At 38.2% G+C, this 22124-nt stretch overlaps 1 protein-coding gene across 2 annotated transcripts in view; it reads left to right on the forward strand.

Moving 5' to 3' along the window:
* Positions 1-19206, forward strand: part of NLGN4X (neuroligin 4 X-linked) — a 293155-nt gene extending 273949 nt beyond the window's left edge. For both annotated transcript variants that reach the window (XM_046672744.1, XM_046672745.1), the window contains 3 exons: positions 2798-2983; positions 7218-8007; positions 15640-19206. In XM_046672744.1, coding sequence (XP_046528700.1) covers positions 2798-2983; positions 7218-8007; positions 15640-16489 — 1826 coding nt within the window. In that variant the 3' untranslated portion in view covers positions 16490-19206. The remainder of the gene's footprint in view (positions 1-2797; positions 2984-7217; positions 8008-15639) is intronic.
* The last annotated feature ends 2918 nt before the right edge of the window (positions 19207-22124 follow it).

Raw genomic sequence — 22124 nt, forward strand, 5'->3', positions numbered from 1 at the left:
GTGTGGCTGCTTCCAAATTGATTAGCAGCTATCATTTTGTTGTTCATAGGATTCCATGCTCGTAAACCCACACACACATCATATGTTTGGGTTATTTCAAACACCGTATTTTGACAATCAGAATAGGAAAGAAATGTGCTCGTGTAGAGAAAATAAAGTTGCTTGCATTCATTCTGTACCTGCAGTGGAAACTCTGCTCTCTTAATCACTTAGATTAAAAAAGAAAATTCCTAGATGTTGCAATAAATGACGATTCCATGGCAGAAACTATGGAAACACCAGCTTCAAAAGAACCACGTTCATTTTCTAAACTTCAGAGATGCATGGAGAGCTGTTTCCCTCGGGACTTTTGGAAGGAATTCAGAATCACAAAGATCAAACCTTTCAATAGGATGCTCTTAGAAGAACTAAGATTTGCCAGGGTACATAAGATTAATTAGCCTGCCATTTGAGAGGTTACAACAGTCACGTTTTGCTAGGGAGGGAGGGGTTCTGAGTTAATAAAGGCCAGTGATTTACCGTATGTTGCAAATCCTCACACCAGTCATTCTGAGAGACTTGAGAGAGGGAGAGAGGCGGATGGAGGAGGAATGTGTTAAAGACAGAACAGTTTTGCCAGAAAATTACCGAAGGCTTTAGGAATTAATCACCTCTTTCCTTAATGGGGGAAGAGAGGCTTCTCTTGCAGTTATTATACGACACCCAAACTGCCGTTATCAGCCCCTTTCAGACATAAAACCGCATGAAAGGGGCTTTTCTCCCAAGCAAAGCATGACTTATTTTATGAGAAACTGTGTAAAAGGTTTCGTGATGAATACTGGAGCTACAGAACATTCGCTGGCATGAAACGCTAATTAGTAATCACTAATTAAATAAGGGAGGGGTTGGTAACATCCGAATATTTCCACTAATCATAGCTACTCACCTCAATCCGTATGAATTTTAGAGAGGGCTGGATCTGTGGGATGTGCCGTAAATGTATAACCTGGCAGTTGTCATCTTGCATGTATTTGTAGGTTCAGGAGATTGTGAGTCTCGATTATTGTAATTTCAGAGCAAAAAACCCCTTGCTGCTGCTTTCGTTCTTGTCAGGCCATTCATTTCTGATCCCCTCTTGGCTCACATAGAGCATTTTCCACGGGTCCCCAGGAAAGCTCAGGGAGGGAAGGCTCACCCCCTCAGTTGGCATATGCCTTCATCCTTTACTGATTATGTTTTAGATTTTAGAAGTTGGCACTCAAGAGCTTCTTGGCATGCTATCAGCTTTCTTTAGGGATGTGTATGAAGGAATTGGATCTGATTCATGCTATTTCAGGGCCTGAATCAGTCTATCTTCATATACATGCTTCGGTAGGTGGCCATAGGACCTTAATAAGCCTTAATTTAAATGAGTGAATGGCATAGCCCTGAGACTAAAGAAATGGTACAGAAAGAGAAATGATCATAATTGGGTATTTTGGGTAGGGGCAAATAAGAATGTGAAATGGTAAAAACTTTTTATGACTCTTTATTTTTCAGAAGGCTTTATCCAAGCAGATTTGGACATAAAGTCGGATTAAAGTTTGTGCAATAATTTAAGCTTGGAGAATGCTTTAGAAAATATTTATAGTTCTGAAAGTGACTAGGAGAGTGTATGTCTCTCCAGCAAAATGATTTCAATTGTCAGAGGAAAGCAGTGTTTCCAGGTTGAGATCTTTCTAAAAGTGAGAGGAACAGAGAATGCGAAAGATATCTAAAACGATCACTTTGCTACAATACATGCCCAACGTAGCTTTTAAGGCAGAATTAAAATGTGACGCCTTTAGTGAAACCTAGTTCCTCAATTTACAGAATCCTCCTTTTTAAAATTCAGTGTACCAGCTTATGCTATTTTGAGGACATTGGGGAGATTTGAATATGCATTGGCTTTTGGGTAAGATCAAAGAATTATGTTTTTGTATGTAACTGCAGTTATTTTCTATATAGGAAAATATACTAAATACAGCATACTAAACTAAGAGTGAGATCTTATTATATCCGTAATTTGAAACTTTAGCATTGAAATTAGTTAAATTAAAATATTGATAATAAATTCAATGGGAAAAACCTGCGTTTGTATACATGTATACATTCTTATCCACAGATGCCAACACACAAATCCTCACCCTCATACACACACATACACTTTTTTTTTTTTTTCAAGATTTTATTTTTCCTTTTTCTCCCAAAGCTCCCTGGTACATGGTTGTGTATTTTTTAGTTGTGGGTCCTTCTAATTGTAGCATGTGGGACACCACCTCAGCATGGCTTGATGAGCGGTGCCATGCCGGCTCCCAGGAGCGGAACTGGCGAAACCCTGGGCCGCTGAAGTGGGGTGTGCGAACTTAACCACTCGGCCATGGGGCCGGCCCCACACATATACTTTTTTTCCCTGAAAAACTTCTTTTAGGAGTCTTCTGTATTTTTCCAAGGAAAATGAACATATGCAAAGGAATGATAACTTGAATCTAGTAAAATTTAGAGTCCCTGGTCTTGTCATGTGGTTTAAATATTTTAGATTGACCTTGCCTTGTATGTTAGCCCCATACATACCCACAGATGAGACATTTGATCATAGTGTCAACAAAAACAATAAGTATTTTAACTATTATTTACATCCTATTTACATCCTTTCTGCCATGAAATTGTTCTTCAATGTTGCTTCTCATTTATAGGAAGAAAAGAATGAACGTCAACCATGAGGTATCTTTTCAAACAGTGACGATGTTTATGTACTTTTTCTGGTTGACAATCTAAAATATCCTGTGTTCTCTTGTAGGGTTTTTGAGTACCGGTGACCAGGCAGCTAAGGGCAACTATGGGCTCCTGGATCAAATCCAAGCGCTACGGTGGATCGAGGAGAACGTTGGCGCCTTTGGTGGGGATCCCAAGAGGGTGACCATCTTCGGCTCAGGCGCGGGAGCCTCTTGTGTCAGTCTCTTGACCTTGTCCCACTATTCAGAAGGTAATAAAGTCAGCCTCATGGTGGGCCAGGGACCACCAGGACTGAGGAATGAACACACACAGTTCACATCCAAGGTGCATGGTTCATATCCAAAGCGCATGGTGAGGTTGCCAGAATTCTCTTGAAACCGCCACAGAAAATCTTGCAAATGACATATATTCACATTCTCGTAACTCAGCTTTCTTTCCATTTTTTTTAAAATTGAAGTATAATTGACCCGTAACATATTCATTTCATTATGTACAACATAATGATTCAATACTTGTATATGTTGAGAAATGATCACCACAGTAAGTTAACATCCGTCACCATACATAGTTACGAAGCTTTTGGTCTCGTGATAAGAACTTTTCAGATCTACTCTCTTAGCCACTTTCACATATACGGTACAATATTATTAACTATTTTAACGCTTATGACAATTAGATGTTGGTTACAACAATTGGAGCAAAATAACTTCTTTAGAAAGGCCAACACTTTGCTCGCCTTTCTGACTTTATTTGGTTAACTTTAAAATTTATTAATTTCTAATTTCAACTTGGTAAATGTAATCTGAAGGAGTATCCACAGTATTTGGATAATGGATGCAGATTTGTAGATTTCATAATGAACAAGGCGTGTGGCCATGTGATTTTAAAAGTCACTTCTCTGATTCATGTTCATTGTTCAAATCTTTTGGAAATATTAAGAACATGTTGTATTCATGTAGAAGTAGACAATAGTGTTTCCATTTCTCTCTCTCTTTTACTGAGAAATATAATTTACAGCAAGAGACCCAAATGGAAGCCAGATGTACAAGGAGCTGAGAGGCTTGCTTGGTGGGGCCAGTATGCAGAGCTTGGTTGTGACCACCAGGTCCCCTTCCTTATTCCTATCCCTGTAGAGGTTCCATACTCCCCCCTCCCCCCACCATGGCCTTGCTAATATCCTGGGAGAACTGCTTATAGCAAAGCAGAAGGAGGGGGAAAAGCAAAAATACATGAATATAATGAAAACTCAAACTGGGCGTACACTTGGAAGTAATATTCAACATATTGCAGTAGAGCCTGAGGTTTTTACCCAGGGGTAACTCACGGTGATCGCCTCTTGTCCATTGGTGATGGAAGTTCCAAGAAATATCAGATGGGAGATTTAAAAGAGAAGTCAATAGGGATTGGATGCAGTCGGTTCTGGAAACACCGTAATAACATCTCGGCTCTCCCCACAAAGAAAGAAACAGGAAAACCAGCCCTGGAATACCTTGGCAAGTGCAAATGAATGTTCATAATAAGAATCCAAATCGTCAAGGTTGTGTTATATTTCCTTCTGTGTCATTGGTTGGTTTAAGAATTACACCATACCCATTTGAACCATTTACATCAAAAGCACTTGAAACTCTAAGGAATTATTTTTTCTTTAAAGAGTCTTACAAAAGGGAACAAAAGGTAAAATAAAAGATTTAAAAAATAAAATTGTGTAGAATTCTAATAAAATAAAATCAAAGAACTGCAGCACTGAGGGGAACCTTGAAACCCACCTACCCCAAAACTGTCATAAAGGAATTGAGGCTTAGAGAGGTTGCATGACCTGCCTGAGGTCACACAGCAAGTGATAGAGCCAGGGAAGAAACCAGGCTTCCTAGACCTGGATTCCAACCTATTCCCATTATTCTTTAACTGTTAAAGATTGGGGAGGAATAGATGTAGTCTTGGTCTTCTAGGTGGAATAAACTGACTTAGGAATTGATGAATATCTGTGAAGAGAAACTATTAGGAAATCCCTGATTGCCACTCATATTTGATATTTTACTTACGAACTGCCTTTTCACTTTCAACTTGTATTGTTGAGCTTCACATTTCTTCTGAAGGTATTTAGCAGGCCCGAGGAAGTAAAAATGTTCAGCTGGAGTAGAAATTTTAGGTAGTCATAGGCACCGATTTGACAAGTACATTTTCACCCTAGTAATGAGATTCGCAACTCATGTTTCAATAGGATGCTCCATGCAGGAAACAGACAAGCAACCATCAGCCAAATCACGGTGACAAGGCTGTAGATTATTTCATAATGGCTAAGGAGAGGTGGAATTAAAGGCTTATAATTATATTACCCTTTATTTAGAAAAAAAAGGAAAAAGTGAATAATCAGTTGAATCATTGGTAATATTGATTACTATAGCATTTTAGAAAAGACTTTTGCATTTCTTAATCAATACACACTTCTAGATTTAGAAAGCAGTCTCGACCAACTTCAGTAATAACCAAACACATATGAGCCAAAATTAATTGGAAGAAGGCTATTAATTACTTAAATCAGCAGATTGGAAATGATTACACTCTGTGACAATGCCTTGCATGGGTCATTTCTGCAAAGCAACTTTTCAAAAACAACCCGGTAATAGAATCAAGAATTACAAAAATACCTAGGCAGTTGGCCTTAGGAATTCCATTTCTAGCAATATAGTATAACCAAATCAATACACACATAGGAAAAGTTGTTTTCATGAAGATATTCACCACCGTCTTCTCATAGCAAAGAGAAAAATGAAAAGCTAAAAGATTAAAAAGAGAGGAAAATTATAAAGAACATGTGCATTTATTCAAAGGAACAATAATTGTTTTAAGAATTGTGCTTAAGGTATACAATAGCCTGGAAAATGCAATGTAAAAGCTATGCATATGTTGGACACAGTTATACAAAACAGACCAATCTGGTGGGGGAGAATAGCCAAGAAAGAATTATACTAAAATGCTAGGGTAACTTGCATTTTCTAGCATGAATTATAGGTAGGTTTTTTTCTTTATCGAAGTTTTAGAGTTTCATCCTGGGTTATATCACTTCCCTAACATACAAATATATATACACTGCTAACTCAATCATGGCCAATAGTTGTGAGAGGGGGAAAAAAAAGTAACCTCTAGCAACATTTTCCTAATTCTGGTTGTTTTAATTTATAAGTGTCTTCAATAGATCAAATATTGACAGTGTTTCTTCAAGGTGTTCTAAAACATTAATCTTTAGAGCCAAACACACAAGTCAATACTTGCACATTTCGAACAGAACTATAAACACTGGGAAACTGGCCCCCAAATGACTTTGATGATGTGTTGGGCAAAGCCAGATCAATTTAAAGTCTCAGTCTTGTGTGTCATCTTTGGACAATCGTCCAATCTTTAGAACCACGTCTTCCTGATTGCAATCATGTTTTCCTCATACTTGACTGCTTGCATGACCTTAAAAATCGACAGGGCGTGAACTTCTGGACTCCCAGCTGAATGCTTTATTCTTCCAGCAACTCAGGAGACGTCAGAGCTAGATCATGCTGGAATTCAAGGAAAGGGCAGGAAGAGACACAAAACTGAAGGCCATGATTTTATAGTCCATTGTCTCTTGTCCTAGAGTAGTTAAAAATAGAGTTTTGTTTTGTTTTGTTTCTTTACTTCGAGACATTCATGTGGTAGACTGACCCGATGGAGAATTTTAAACTACACAGAATTTTACTCCTCAAATTTTCCCCTGCAAAATTGCTCAAGATTTTTCAAGTTTCTCACCAAACATATGTTTTTAATATGTGGCAGAATAAATTATACAAAAGTCTAGGCTTTGGATGGATCAACTTTGAAATAAATGATTTTTTGAAAAATACATTTCAGTTGCACATCCAAGTGAGGATTTCTTTAGGAATAGCTAATTTAATTTACTTTAACTGTAAAATGTTAATACCTCCAGTATATCGAGGGTGGACACAGAAATACATCTCTGAATTTATACCCTGAAATTTATTTCAGCGGATATGTTTTTTCCCGTAATGAAGTGGTACATGGTTTTGCCAGTGAGACAAATGTCCTTTGACCTCTTATTGCCACAAAGCATATTTTTAGGGGATGGGGGATGTGACTGCTCTGAGAGGCTTTATTTATAGCATCTGGGTATGAGCAAGCAAAGACTACTCTAAATTGTGGAAGGATAAAGAGATTGCATGCTTTTACTGAAGTGAAAGTGTAAATGTAGTTTCATTTTCTTAAACAGCATTTGTGTGTGTGTGTGTAAGAACATCCCATAAAACCAGTGTCCTGCAGGAGGGGGAGGGTAGGGAAAACGAGATGGAAATGAGTGAAGGAGATCCTGAAAGAGCTGAATGCCACTGTATCCAGAAATTCACATGCCTGAGAGACAATCTGAGCCTTCTTTGCTAAGTAAAAGCTGCTTTTCTATCTTTTGGGTTTTCATTTGCATGTCCACAATTTTGCACCTGCAGGTCTATTCCAGAAGGCGATCATCCAGAGCGGGACTGCCCTGTCCAGCTGGGCAGTGAACTACCAGCCTGCCAAGTACACTCGGATATTGGCAGATAAAGTCGGCTGCAACATGCTGGATACCACAGACATGGTGGAATGCCTTCGGAATAAGAACTATAAAGAGCTCATTCAGCAGACCATCACCCCAGCTACATACCACATTTCCTTTGGCCCTGTCATTGATGGGGATGTCATCCCAGACGACCCTCAGATCCTGATGGAGCAGGGGGAATTCCTTAATTATGACATCATGCTTGGTGTCAACCAGGGGGAAGGCTTGAAGTTTGTTGACGGCATTGTAGACAATGAAGATGGCGTGACGCCCAATGACTTTGACTTCTCTGTGTCCAACTTTGTGGACAACCTTTATGGCTATCCAGAGGGGAAAGACACCTTGCGGGAGACCATCAAATTCATGTACACAGACTGGGCAGATAAGGAAAACCCTGAAACTCGACGGAAAACTCTGGTAGCTCTCTTTACTGATCACCAGTGGGTGGCCCCCGCTGTGGCCACAGCTGACCTGCACGCTCAGTATGGGTCGCCAACGTATTTCTATGCCTTCTACCACCACTGCCAAAGCGAAATGAAGCCCAGCTGGGCAGACTCAGCCCATGGCGACGAAGTACCCTATGTCTTTGGGATCCCCATGATTGGCCCTACTGAACTTTTCAGCTGTAACTTCTCTAAGAATGATGTTATGCTCAGTGCAGTGGTCATGACGTACTGGACAAATTTCGCCAAAACCGGGTATGTTGTTTTCCACATCAGGTTATCTCCCTCCTTCTAGCTTGTCTGCTTCCTCTATATAAGTGTGTTTCCATGACTGAATACACCACAGTATACAGGCGCACACACACACGCACACACAAGAACAGTCACTTTCCCCCAAAATCTACGGGGCCCTTGTGTTTTTTTCACTCCTAAATTTTTTTTGTCAAACCAGATTTTTACCAGAGTGCTAGTTGCATATTGAAAATTCTGTTTCCTACTTGCTGGGGCAGGATTTAGACATATTTGGCAATTCTGTTGAAAGCTGATCCCAGAGTTTCAAATCTAAATAGGACTTTAGCTCATTGGGTAAATAATAGGGTTATCAAAATACACGGGCCACATAACTAATTGTGTTTATTGTGTAGCCACAGGAATGAAATAAATCTCATAATAACTATAGAGAAATAATCTCTGTGTGTGTGTATATATATAATATGTATACATATATTTATATGCATGTACCAGATAGTATTTCTCTATAATTATGAGATTTATTTCATATATCTACATATATTTACAAATATATTTATTCATTTATAAATCATTTATACATATTTCATAAATAAATGTAAATTTCATATATGTATATATACAAGATATCTATCTATATATGTCTAAGGAAAGCTCACTGATTAAATGTAGTAGAAAATATACAAGAGCTACACATACAACAGGGTCCACCAATATTCTACTGAGCAGATTCTCTGCAAACAATGAGAGAAAAGGCTCCCCAACATCTTAAATAGCTACAAATATCATGGCATTTTTGCATTTTCTCTTGTCTAATAGCATAATTGTGGAAATTAATGAGGTATCATTCTGTTCTACCTGCATGTGCTTCTGTCATTAACCTTGAGCCTCTTGTACTGAATTAAAAATGAAGATGCCCATAGCTCTGAGGGGTGGTAAATCTCCCTGTGGAATGCTGGATGGCGGAGTTAGGCTCCCCCACTGCAGCAGCCCTGCATTGCCTGGAACTTATGAAGCTCTAGTCAGAGGATTGGGAGATGCTGAAGGTTCCCATGCTCAGGGGTTTAGCAATATCTTTCTTTACAATGATTCCAAATATTCTTTGGTGAGAAATGATTTCAGAATATTTTTTTGTCTTAGCAAAAGTATGGCATGTTTATTGAGTGGAAAATGTATCGTATCGATGCCTACTTTGAAGCATCATATTTTGCAAATTTGGTCAAAGAAAGGCTCTTAGGGCAATGGAGAAGGGAGAAGGTACAACCACTTGGGAGAGATGCTTGCCTGTCACCAGTAGGTTCTTTCTTCAACAAGGAAATAATTAAAATCAAGTTTACAAGTAATTTTAAGTAACTTTTGTTTATAACGCTCCTAAAACTACTGTAACAAAGTATCAAAAACACTGTGGCTTAAAACAACATGAATTTATTGTTCCATTTCTTGATGCTAGAAGTCCAAAATGAAGGTGTCGGCAGGGCTGAGCTCACGCTAGAACCTGTAGGGGAATATTTTCACAATTCTTAGCTTTTGGAGGTTTACTGGCAATCTTTGGCATTGCTTGACTTGTAGCTACATCACTCCAGTCTCCGCCTCTGTCATCACATGGCAGTCTCTCTGTGTGCCTGTCTTTAGATGGTTGTCTTCTTAGAAGGGTGCCAGTCATATTGGTTTAGAAGTGCATCCTACTACGGTATGACCTCATCTTATCTTGCAATGACCCTATTTCCAATAAGGTCATATTCTGAGGTACTAGGGGTGGGACTTCAGCATATCTTACTTTGAGAGGGAAAAGTTCAACTCATAACGTCTTTTAGAGGCAAGACCATGCCCAGTTGTGTCATAGAACTCAGATAAGTGATGCCTACTCTTGCAAAGTTTGGCATTCTCTCGAAGCAAAAAGACTCATATGGGCATTTCCCAAACTATGGCGACGCCCATTCTTTCCTCACTACATTGGCATCCAAACATATCATTCTTTACATAATATCTAAACACACCGTCATGACTTACTTTTGTTAAAACTTTTTTAACACATACTTTTTTCCCCCTTACATATGTTGGAAATAAACTTTATATGATTTTCTTAAATGGGAAGTTGGTATCATTCATCAATTTAACTCAACAATTAAAAAAATTGTGAAATCCAAATAAAGCCATTAAATTCTTTTTAACTCTTCTTGCCTGCCAAAGGCTCTGAGGCTGATGCTCTCTCATTGTTAAAAGAAAGTAAAAGATGAAGGCAATTAATTAGTGTCATCAGATGGTAAAGAACTGCTAGCACCAAGTGGATACTTTCACCGGGACCTATCAAAGGCTGAGCCAGGATTGAAAATACCACAATATTCAGTTATTGAGTGCTTTTTAATGCCCTAACTCTATTTCCTAAAATCACGTTGCCTAGTGCCTGTGGCTCGTGCTCCTTACATGGAGAACACAGACATGGAGACGTCAAATAGCCCGCGATTAGTCACTGGCTAAACATATTCATGTGGCCATTAGCGGTATGTGTTTAGGGCGATTTGGCTTTCATAAAGGTGTTAAAGTAGCTAGAACAGATGGGGAAGGAGAAAGGACTTCAATTTGAAGGAATAGTTCTGATCTCACCAGAGTCCAAAACTTCAGATAGAGATCTCACTGAGGCAACAGGATATAGATAACGGAGGGCCTTGGGTGTCGGTCTGAAGAATCTGGACTTTATTCAAACAGGAACTCTTTTTGTTCCTGCAGTCCATGTGGAGCAGAGCTGAAATCATACTTAAGGATATCAGTGCAGTGAGTTTTCTTAATTTCATTAATTCAGAGAAGGTAGTTGGAATGACCCAAGTCATCCTTAAAGAAAGATGCTCAGAACTTTCTCTAACCTGCATTGCAAATGTAAGGAAATAGGGGGAAACATTTCAATGACAATTGGTTTAGTAAGAAAACAGGGAATTGAGCTGATGGGCAGAGTCTAGTGATTTAGATCTTTGTCAATGGATGAGAGAGGATGAAAGGTAGTTGCTAGTTATTTATTTTAAATAGGGTAGTGGCATGATCAGCCCTGTGCAGAGGAGGATATCCTTGTCCCCAAGGGGCAGCTTCAATGTAGTCCACATGAGGAGAATGAGCCAAAATGGTTCCAGTAAGGGAACAGCATAGGATAGATCATATCTCTCTATGTGAGGTGAGATGTTTAACTCTGTTCTCCAGAACACATACTAAGGGCATGACCCATAGAATATGAGGGAACACGTCAGTAACATCAAATGCTCCCTAAGCACTAGAGAAATAGGAGTTTGATTGTAAGAATATCTTGCTATCGGCTATCACAACACATTGCTATGGAGACAGGATTGCGTTGCATCAGGACTTGCCTTATCATTTGGTGGTACTTCAAATCTTTTACACCTCACAAACAGTACCGTGATGTTCCTAATTGTTCATAAATTTGGCAAGACAAAGTGTACACTGATGCTTCTTTTCATACATCCAAAAGCTAACGGTTCTGACCTTGTCTCTAGGTTTAAATGTACATATATCTGTTACGCCAACTTTTTTGTGTGTTTTGTGGAGCACAGAAAAATAATGTTGGGAATGTGCATGTGGAAAGCATGGAAAGAATGAAGAAAAGGAAGAAAAAAGAAGAAAGGAAGGAAGAGAGAGGAGAGAGAGAGAGGGAGAGAAGGAGAAGGAAGGAAGGGAGGAAGGACAGAGGAGAGTTCCTTTGTAGCTTGGAGGCTGTTTCAACAATCCAGTTTAGAAGACTAAACAAAATGATGCTGGAAAAGAACAATGTAGGCCAAAACATTAAGTACTGGTATAGAAATAAGGCTGACTTTGAGAGTTTGATAAATGAGAAGTAATGTCAAGGAAAAATTAAAACTAATTCAATGCTTGCAAAGGAATACAAAGAATTAAAATCTGTCTTATAAAATCTCTTGGGTAACGAGACCTAATTGGTCCACAGAATTAAGGTGCTCATTAATCAAACACCAATGCAATTTGAGTTCTTTGTGGAAAGAAGTGCATAAAAAGGGAACAAGAGAGAAACTTGGCCTCTATAGAAGGTATGGTCACGAGTAGCACTTTAAGCAATCAAAGGATGCGTTGTATAGTGAAGGCCTTAAATGCTACTGGAATTCGGAGATGGAAGGATAGTTCTGTAATGGTCACTGAATCCAACGTATATTTTGATTTTTTGACTTTGTTCACAGGACTTTGGTGTACATATGCTTGAGATGCCATCTCTACTTTTGAATTTGCTGGTATCCTATGATTAATTTATATTCGACCTTTGAAAAATCTTTGCAAAAAGCAGGAAAGAGACACTTAGGGAGGATGGCTTAGAGAGAGTTGCAGCATAAATCTGGTTTTAAAAGTGACCTTTATTGCCAAAAAGTCTTTTGAGCTGAATGAATGAACATCTCCACTTGTTGTACAGGAGTCACCAAACACATATTCTTGGTGCATAAAGTCATTTTCTTGTTAGAGGTCAGTAACAAAGAGTCAACCATGACATTGTTTCACATGTAAGGAGAACCTTATACCACCGAAAGGAGCATGTCAGAGGGTTTACTGATACATTTAAAGAAATCGATTGTATTACCTATCTCTAGCAAATAAAATGAACCACAAAATCTTAGAAACACATTTAACTATCCGCTGCCAAGAGAGTGTCTCAAATGAAATATGACAGGTGAAAACGTATGTGTTAGGCATTGGGAAATCTGGCTGAAGATACGCATGGAAGCTTTTAGTAGGGAGAGAAGACATGTCTGTTTCTTTCTATCCTTATTCGTTATAATCATCAGTTTTACTCATGGGAATTAAAACATACTATGTGCTGAAGTAAAGTCTAGAAACAAGATGCTGATATCCCACTTTGAGATCATACAGTTTTTGGAGTGTTTGACAAGGGAAAATGATGGGATTTCATAAGCTCCGTGAGTTTATCTTGGTTTACGGCTTCTGACTGTGGATCTCCAAGAGCTTTAGTAGATAGACTGTATCAGGCTAAAGCTGACTTACTTGGATTTTCAAAATCCTCTGCTCTATTCTTGGAGAACAAAATAAATGTGGTTCTTTACCTTTCAAATATATGCTGAATTCCATCAAAAATAGCCTAATATCTGCATGAACAGAGCACTCTCTTTCCCAAATGCCTGCTCCTTAATAAAAGGTCAATACATCTAATAGGCCCATTGCAGTGAAATCAGATCAATGGAAAACTAGTTGGAATCCTTACTACCTTTCGTTGCTTTTAGAGCAGTAAAAATTGATGACACGTGTTTCCATGGCAGATTCCAATTAAATAGGAATTTTAAAAAAATTTATTTCAGAAGACTCAAAGAAACATGAGGTGCTGTACTGAATCCAACATATTTTAAAAACATATAACAATTTAGAAAATAAATAAAAGCAGATTACTTTAAATACATTAATGTTTATAATAGAACACAGAAATAAGAAACCTCATGGCGTTAGGACCTGTAATTTTATATCTTGTTTTTTCATCCTTTTAATAAAATAAAAGCACAGCAGTTAGTGCATACTCAGTTAAGAGGTAAATTTTATTTTTCTTGTATACCACATATATAATCATATTTTATATCATATATCTATATATCTCTGTATATGTATCCAGCATATAGTATACCATATGCACTCTTGTATGCAGTATATTTTTATACAGTATATGGCATATGCAGTATATTGTATACCATACATGCTGTGGTACACAGCATACTTTTATACAGCATATATGATATACTGTATATAGTATACTGTACATACAGTGGTATCCAGTATACTTTTATACAGCATATACTATATACAGTGTATTGCACACTGTATATACCTTGGCTATATACTTTATAGTATACTTTAGTACACTTTATAGTCTTCTCTTTCTAAGAAGTTTTTGGGTATTCTAATTTATATATTAGCAGAAAGGGATAATATTTATTAAGCTCTTACTCTATGCCAGGAATTTTGTAGTTACTATTTAACCTTCATCACTTCCAATGCCAATGTTCTTATCTATTCCATAGATGAGGAAGATTAGGCTATGAGAGGCCAAAGAATTTGCTCAAGATTTCACAGCTGTAAAGAGGGAAAGCAGCAGAGGTTAATACATGGAAGTGATTTTGGCAGCCTCTGATGGAGGGCTAAAGTCCTTCCTTCAGCAGATGTTGCACCTGTTGGTCAAGTATATTGTTTGCAGCCTGCACAGTGCCTGGTAATATCTGTAGACTTGAAATCTTCAAGTAGGACCTTCTGGTCCCCCAGCTTTCTGGCATGTGAGCAAATAGGCAGCCTTGGAAAAGTGCAGCCAAGAAGTTGTTACCTGGAAGGTAGAAGGTACAGCACCCAGGGCACCAGATTCAGGTGCTGCAAATTCAACTCGTTCTGAATGTTCAATGCTATCCACTAGGGGACTTTTTCCATGCGCAATCCCAAATTGTTTTAAACAAATAAACATTAAGATGAAATCTGTTTTACACTTTACCAACCCTAAAAAATTGGAAGAAATGAGAATTCGACATCTTTGGGGAGTTGTTTGTTATCTTGAAAGAGTTAGTTGCAAAGATGTTTAAAGCACAATGTTTTGTGGATTGTCTTTTAATTTTGATGATTCTCCTTCTGCCTGTGCCCACTTTTGTAAATAACAAGACAATTCTTTGTTCTTCGTAATTGCCAAGTGCACTTAACATCTACAAAAACCCTCAATTTCTTGCACTGTGTTACTTCTCCTAAACATGTTAACTTCACCACATCTAAAAGTACTATGTTATCAAAATTCTTAGAATTAGTGGAGTGTTGTTTGACCCTTACATGACTCAGTCTTCAAAAGATTTTCAAGTATTTAGGTATTTCTCTTTCAAATAGAGAGCAAACAAATAATGCATAGTTCTATTTATTAGCATTTTTAAATTACAAAAGCCTATTCTGATTGGATTTTTAACATATTTTAGTTGTTAAAACTGCAATGTCTATTCAGTGACCTCAGAAGCAATTCTTAAGCAAGAAAGAGAATACCCCAGTTTTTGAACAATAGCTTCTAATCAGGATATCTCAATTCCGATACTATAGACATTTGAGACCCAATACTTCTTCGCATGTGAGGGGCTGTCCTGTGCATTGGAGAATGTTCAGCGGTGCCCCTGGCCTCTACAAATGGGTGGAATGCATATGAATGCATAACACTCCTCTCCATTTATGACAATCAAAAACATCTCCAGACACTGCCAAATGTCCTTGTGGGGCTAGTCACCGCTGGTTGGAATTTATGGCTCAAAAGTAGTTAGTTCAACTTGAGAGACTGAAAATTTTCTTAGTCACATTTTGTTTTCCTTCTTCATTGTTGAAGATAACTTGATACAATTAAAAATAGTAGAAATGTTATGAAAACGCCATAATACTGCCATCAGAAATTATTTTTAAAATAAAGTTTAGAGGGGATTTTAGGGAAAAGACAAAATGGTAGCCTTGTTTGGATGAAAGCAGGATGTATCTATTGCTACTTGGGTACTTGGTGCTCATCAATAAACATGTGTGATTAACTGATCATAATTTCCTGGTTTATTTGATTAAGAGATTTACTTGTCACATGTGGAAGAATGTGACCTTCTTTCTCTTTTTTCTTCCTTCTGTCCCCAGTGACCCTAATCAGCCAGTTCCTCAGGATACCAAGTTCATTCACACAAAACCCAATCGCTTTGAGGAAGTGGCCTGGTCCAAGTATAACCCCAAAGACCAGCTATATCTGCATATTGGCCTGAAACCCAGAGTGAGGGATCACTATCGAGCTACAAAAGTGGCTTTCTGGTTGGAACTTGTCCCTCACTTGCACAACTTGAATGAGATATTCCAGTATGTTTCAACAACCACAAAGGTCCCTCCTCCTGACATGACCTCCTTTCCCTATGGAACCCGGCGATCTCCTGCCAAGATATGGCCAACAACCAAACGCCCAGCAATCACTCCTGCTAACAATCCCAAACACTCCAAGGACCCTCATAAAACAGGGCCTGAGGACACAACCGTCCTCATTGAAACCAAACGGGATTATTCCACTGAATTAAGTGTCACCATCGCCGTAGGGGCTTCCTTACTCTTCCTGAACATTTTGGCATTTGCTGCGCTGTACTACAAGAAGGACAAGAGACGCCATGAGACGCACAGGCGCCCCAGTCCTCAGAGAAATACAACGAATGACATTGCTCACATCCAGAATGAAGAGATCATGTCACTGCAGATGAAACAGCTGGAGCACGATCATGAGTGTGAATCCCTCCAAGCTCATGACACACTGAGGCTCACCTGTCCACCAGACTACACTCTCACGCTGCGCAGGTCCCCAGATGACATCCCACTTATGACACCAAACACCATCACCATGATTCCAAACACACTGACGGGGATGCAGCCTTTGCACACCTTCAATACCTTCAGTGGAGGACAAAACAGTACAAATTTACCCCACGGACATTCAACCACTAGAGTATAGCTTTGCCGTTTCCCTTCCTTCCCTCTGCTCCTCCTCTCAGCAACATTGAAGAGAGAAAGAAGAGAGAAGCAACATCTTTACACAAGGAATGTTTTCCATCCCACTGACTTAGGACAAAAAAGTTAAAGAGTCATCATTGTGTCCCTGCAGACCCATCCCATTGGCATTTCCCAGTATGACAACATCAACTTCTGACCCTATGAAATGTGAAAAGTATACATTGCTGTTATAATACTGCTTTAAGATCTCCACCACTCCAACAAATGTTTAGTGTGACTAGGACATCACCTTTTCAAGGACCTGGATGTTTCCTGTTTCCAACATAACAATAGAAGCTGACACTTCTGGAACTCAGCCAGGGACAAAATTTTTTTTTTAAATTATGATTGGAAAAAAAAAGTTCTTTATGTGCCATATGATGGATGGCTCTACTTGAGTGAAGAAAGAGTTTATGGGCTTTTACCCAGCATATGGAGCTGTAATCTAGAGAGAAGGAAAAGTAGAATTTTATTATTAAAATAAAAGAACTGACTATGCAGTAACATACGTATAGTTCTGTGCAAAGAGATGTTTTGCCAGCCTGAACTATATTTAAGAAACTTTGTAAAAAAAAAATGTATATAGCTGTGAGTTTAAACAAAAACACACACAGAAAACAAACAAAAAATGAACAAAAAAGCTTTTATTGGTGTTTTCAGTTTGAAAGAGCTAATTTTAGCAAGATTGTGCTTTCCATTGTGGTCTGTATGTATATAAATATATATATATACATTAGTCCTATCACCTCTGTTTCCTCCAGGACAAAGGAGGGTTTTCTTCTTAATTACTTGTGGTAAATGAAGACACGGGGTTTTCTAACACATTTCATTTGTAGGAAGATGTGGTGTCACACAGCAGACCCAGACCCTCTGTGTGACTGGGCTCTTTCCCCTTTTCTGGTTGCACAAGTGCATGCGACAGCATTTTTAGGAGACTGTTGTTTTAGGAAACTTTCATTTTTGTGTGTTAAGCCTTCATGAAGTTGCAACACAAAGATGGATCCCCAACGTGGAGTCTCTTTAAAGCTTTCTGAATTAGAGACACGCACATGCAGAGAGACAGCAGGAAAAACAAAATACAAATCTCATTCTGTAGTCCTGGTTCTCTGAATATGTTTAGGAAGAGTTGCTTCCCACCCCAGGACCCTGCCAAAAAGGAAAGAAAGCTTGCCTTTGGTGGGGCCATGCCCTGCCGAGTAAATACGGCTCTGTGTTCCCCAGCAGCTGCGGAAGAGTTTGGCTGGTGAAGTACCTGCTCAGCTTAGCTAATCAGATTGAAGGAGGCCATGTGTCTTTCCTTTTTTTTTGAAGCAGTAAATCCCTTATTTATCAGTAAGCAGGTTTTTTTTTATTCTTTATATCATTTATGGGATAAAACATATGCTTGTCTAAAAATACTGCTTTTTGTGGGTTTGTGTGTATCAGTCACCGATCAATGAATATTATAGAAAGAAAACAAAAAAGACAGAACATTAAAGTGCTTTGCATGGATTTTCCTGGAAGTTAGGTTAGCTTCACTGTCAGGATTACATATGGAAATTATTCACTTATTTTAAATTGACAACTTGGTGACCACATATTTGTCCCTCCGACAACTTGTCATCTTCACACTGTCCTTTCAATTTACCTTAAGGAATGTTTTGAACGTCATAAAATGGAAGGAAAAAATAATAACTGATTATATTTGCCTTTTAAAAATTATTGCAACACCAGGAAATAGTAGCCAAGGATATTTGAAGATAATGTCTCTGGGCTTGATTGTGGTTATTCTAGAAACCCAGTCTTGAAAGTCATTGCTAAGTTGGGCATTCTCCACAAAGGTAGTCCAACTTCCTTGCCCCATCACACACCTTTGAATACAGAACCCCTGAACTAAAACTGTAGCGATAGATATCAGAGTGTTTGAAAATGCCCTCTAGAACAAGACAGGTCTTAGAAATGCATATAAAAGTCACACAATAAATTCTGTTCTTTATCTTGATTTGAATTTGAGAGTGATTCTCTGTATATACATATGTGAAATATAATCCCAACTTTGCACACAGTGAAGCAACACTCCTTTCTTGCAGCTAGAGGTGTCATGGATAAGATTTTTGTCCCCCATTCATCATTTTCTAAAGCTATCGTCGGGCCATTTCTGCAAGCTATGTATTACCCCAGCTGGGCTATGGCAAATAAGCTCTCCATGAAACCACAAAGGAAGTGATGCTTGGCATCAATGTTGGTCCAGTATGTTTGTAATGTGAATTCCAGTATTTGTTTAGTATTTCCAATTGTCTTCTGCTAGCAATATGCACAGTAATGTATCAGGCTTGTGATATTTGGATAAGGAAAAAAAAAAGAGTTCTTGTTAAGTGAATAACTTTAGCTTTTACAGAGGATTATGTTCAAAAGCAATTTAATACACCTTAAATAATATCTTATTTCTACATGGAAAGAAGTTATAGAATCTTCATAGAGTTCTATGAGAATAAAATATACTTGCTATCTATAAAAAAGAGAAAAAATAGAAAAAAATGAGAAAAAAATAAGTTAAAAAAAACACTTTCCTAGGCTTTTATTCTTGACCTTCAAAGGCACGCAGGGTTTAATGGTTTCTTGGGTTATTATTTTGCGATTTTGTTTTTGATTTTGCCTTAAGTAATGATAGAAGATATATATGGCTGGACACATATGTATAAACTTTTCAGCAGCATTTTTAATAATAAAATATCACAGTATTTTCTAATGCTTTGTGCAGATAATTATGCGTCCGTTCTTTTTTGTAGGTGGCCTATTTCATTTGCTTCCTTCCTTCTTTGAATGCCTTTTTAATTTTAAAAGCTAAGTGGTACATCTGACATAGACTATAAATGGAAAACTCAGTTTGTAACAGCTCGGTTTCTTAAAGTCTGTCCTGGCACAGTTTTCATGCCACTGTTGGGGAACTTCTACTGGCCTGACACTGGAAAAGGAAGCCCTGGATGGTGAGACTCATGATAAGAAGATGTTTTCTGAAGTGGAACACTTGGATTCATTACTTCTACCACAGTCAATTCTTATGTTGCTGGGTTTTGAGTTGTGTTTGACATAAAATGCGTTAAAGCTTTCAGAGAGCCTTATCTGAGTATATCTTCAAGTTACAGCAAAAAATTCTACCAAATAAAATTCAAGAGGCAGAAAATTACTATCCCATCAATGAGAGCTAATTTGTCAAGCCCTTACTGTGCATGTCACCATTCCTTTTCTAACTTGCAATTCACAGTGGCCCTAAGGAGCAGGCATCTGTATTAGTCCTATTTGACAACTGAAGAAGCTGAGAATGGGAAACTAAGCTTTGAGGAAGCAGAACTTAGATTCAAAGCAAGATAGTGTGTCTTCAGAGCCCAAACTTTTCACCAATAAGGGATATGGCAAAAATTGCTAAGTCAAGTTCATGCACGTCATGGTAATACTAGCTAATTATCAGATAAAGAAAAGCAGTAAATACTGTGACTGTTACTATATTTGAACTCTGAATTGTTTTAGATGTGGGACTCAGGTCGTTTCCTGTATGTGAGGCACAAAGGATATATATTATATGTAAATAATAATAAATATAATCTACTTAAATAATAATATATCATTTTAATTTATTATAATACAAATATATTAATATATTTATGTAGAAAATATAATTATATTTATAATTAGAAATAAATATAGAAATAATATAAAATATTATTTACACATAAATATACAGATATTATCTCATACATAGTATGTATCATATCTAAATATTTTATAAATATATAAGCAATGTTTTATATGCATATATAGTATACATATATGTTTAATGAAAATTTTCATGGATTTAGAATTGAATCTTTAGTAAATTTTAGGCAGAGGGGCAGTCATTATTTTTTGCACCATTTTATGCATTCTTGGCCATTCTGAATAACTCGAGGAATGGTAAAAATGTATAAATTCATTCATTCATTCGCTCACTCTTTCGCTCACTCATTCATTCATTCAGTAAACCTTTACCCAGCATCTCCTTCATCCCAGCCCTGTGCTGGGGCTGGCCTTAAGAATGAAGTAAACAGCTTTTACCGTTCTAGAACTCAAAGTGGAAGACAGGGAAGTACAGCAATGAGAGTGGCAGTGGGTGTTGGAGATGGCACCCAGTGGAAGTCTAGACACAGACCCTTAACTTCATCTGGGAAGAATGGAGAGTGCTCTGTAGGATGCTACCCCAAACCATGTGTCTCCAAATATGTGGGAGTCCATGCTGATGCAACAAGGGTGGTGGGTGCTCTTGGAAGACATAAATTGTGCCTTTGAAGTGTGAAGACAGGAAATTTGGGGAACCATGGCTTTTTTGTCATGGGCTCAAAAATAGAAGGTGTTGTTTGGAAAGGTGTAGGGAATGACGTTTACATCATCCATCTGATAAAATGCCTCAAATCACAAGATACACAGTTTGCACATTCTCCTGAATTCAAGCAGGAGGCGATGAAAGATTGCACAAAAGTGGTGTGAGCATATTTGTGATAGTTAGCAGGACTTTTCAACGATTACTCTTCCAAGAATGTGCTGGACATTGGGCTACAGTGCAGATTCTGATTCAACAGGGGTTGGGTGGATGACAGTTACATTTCTAACAAGCCCTCAAAGCAATGCAGATCTTGCTGGTTCCCAACTATCCTCAAGCGTTTTGGGGAGCATGATTCGAGATCATTCACTCTAGAAGCAGCTTGGGGATGGTCTGAATCAGGGGGTCCTGGGTGCAGAGAAAGAGTTAAGTAGGCAGCTAGAGCAATCTCTTTGAGAAATGAATTACTATCATCCTTTCAAAGGTAGTGGGAATAGGGATAAGGAGTGAGCAAAAAGTGAAAAAAAACCAAACATTGCATAGTTATAGCTGCACATTCTAGAACTGATAAAATGCAATGATCAAAGATGACCCTGAGCACATTTGAGTCAAGTTTGGTAACTTGCTGCAGCAAAGGCAAGGCACACGCAAGACCAGTGAGCCACCTGGCTGAGGAGTTCAGATGGGTAGACAAGGGCTTGGGCTTATGCTGTGTGGTTTTAGGAGGGCTAAATGGAGCAAGAATTTGTTCTGGATTGGTTGTTTTCTGGATAATTGGGTGTCAATAACTTTCAGCTGGAAGTAAGAGGAACAGAGGATGGCTAGAGTTATCACTAAAGAAATCTTGGAATAAAAGACAATGTTGGGTCACTTTTAGTGGTTACAGACTGTCCCTGTTTTTGTCTTATCCCTTGATGGTTGTGGATGACCTTCATGTGAGGTTGTCTTGAATTATTTTTAGATGTAGTGCGGGCCACCCCCTCCATGACTTAGCCATTGATTATCAGGCTAGTTACTAGCTGACACATGCCAGACCTGTTTTTACTTTGTCAGAGCTTCCTTGAAATGTACTCATTATCTCACGTATTTTGGTCTGCCTGATTGGGAAGAAAAAAATCTACCTTCTGCAAGGGAAGTAAAAGTGATACTTTCTCTGCAGATTCTCATTATTATATTTATGGAAATGGATATACAAAGAGAGGTCTTTTACAATCCTATGTTTCTGAAAAGTGACTATCAGCACAAATTCTTAGAAAACCTACAA

This window comes from Equus quagga, chromosome 10, assembly GCF_021613505.1.
Source record: "Equus quagga isolate Etosha38 chromosome 10, UCLA_HA_Equagga_1.0, whole genome shotgun sequence".
NCBI lineage: Eukaryota > Metazoa > Chordata > Mammalia > Perissodactyla > Equidae > Equus > Equus quagga.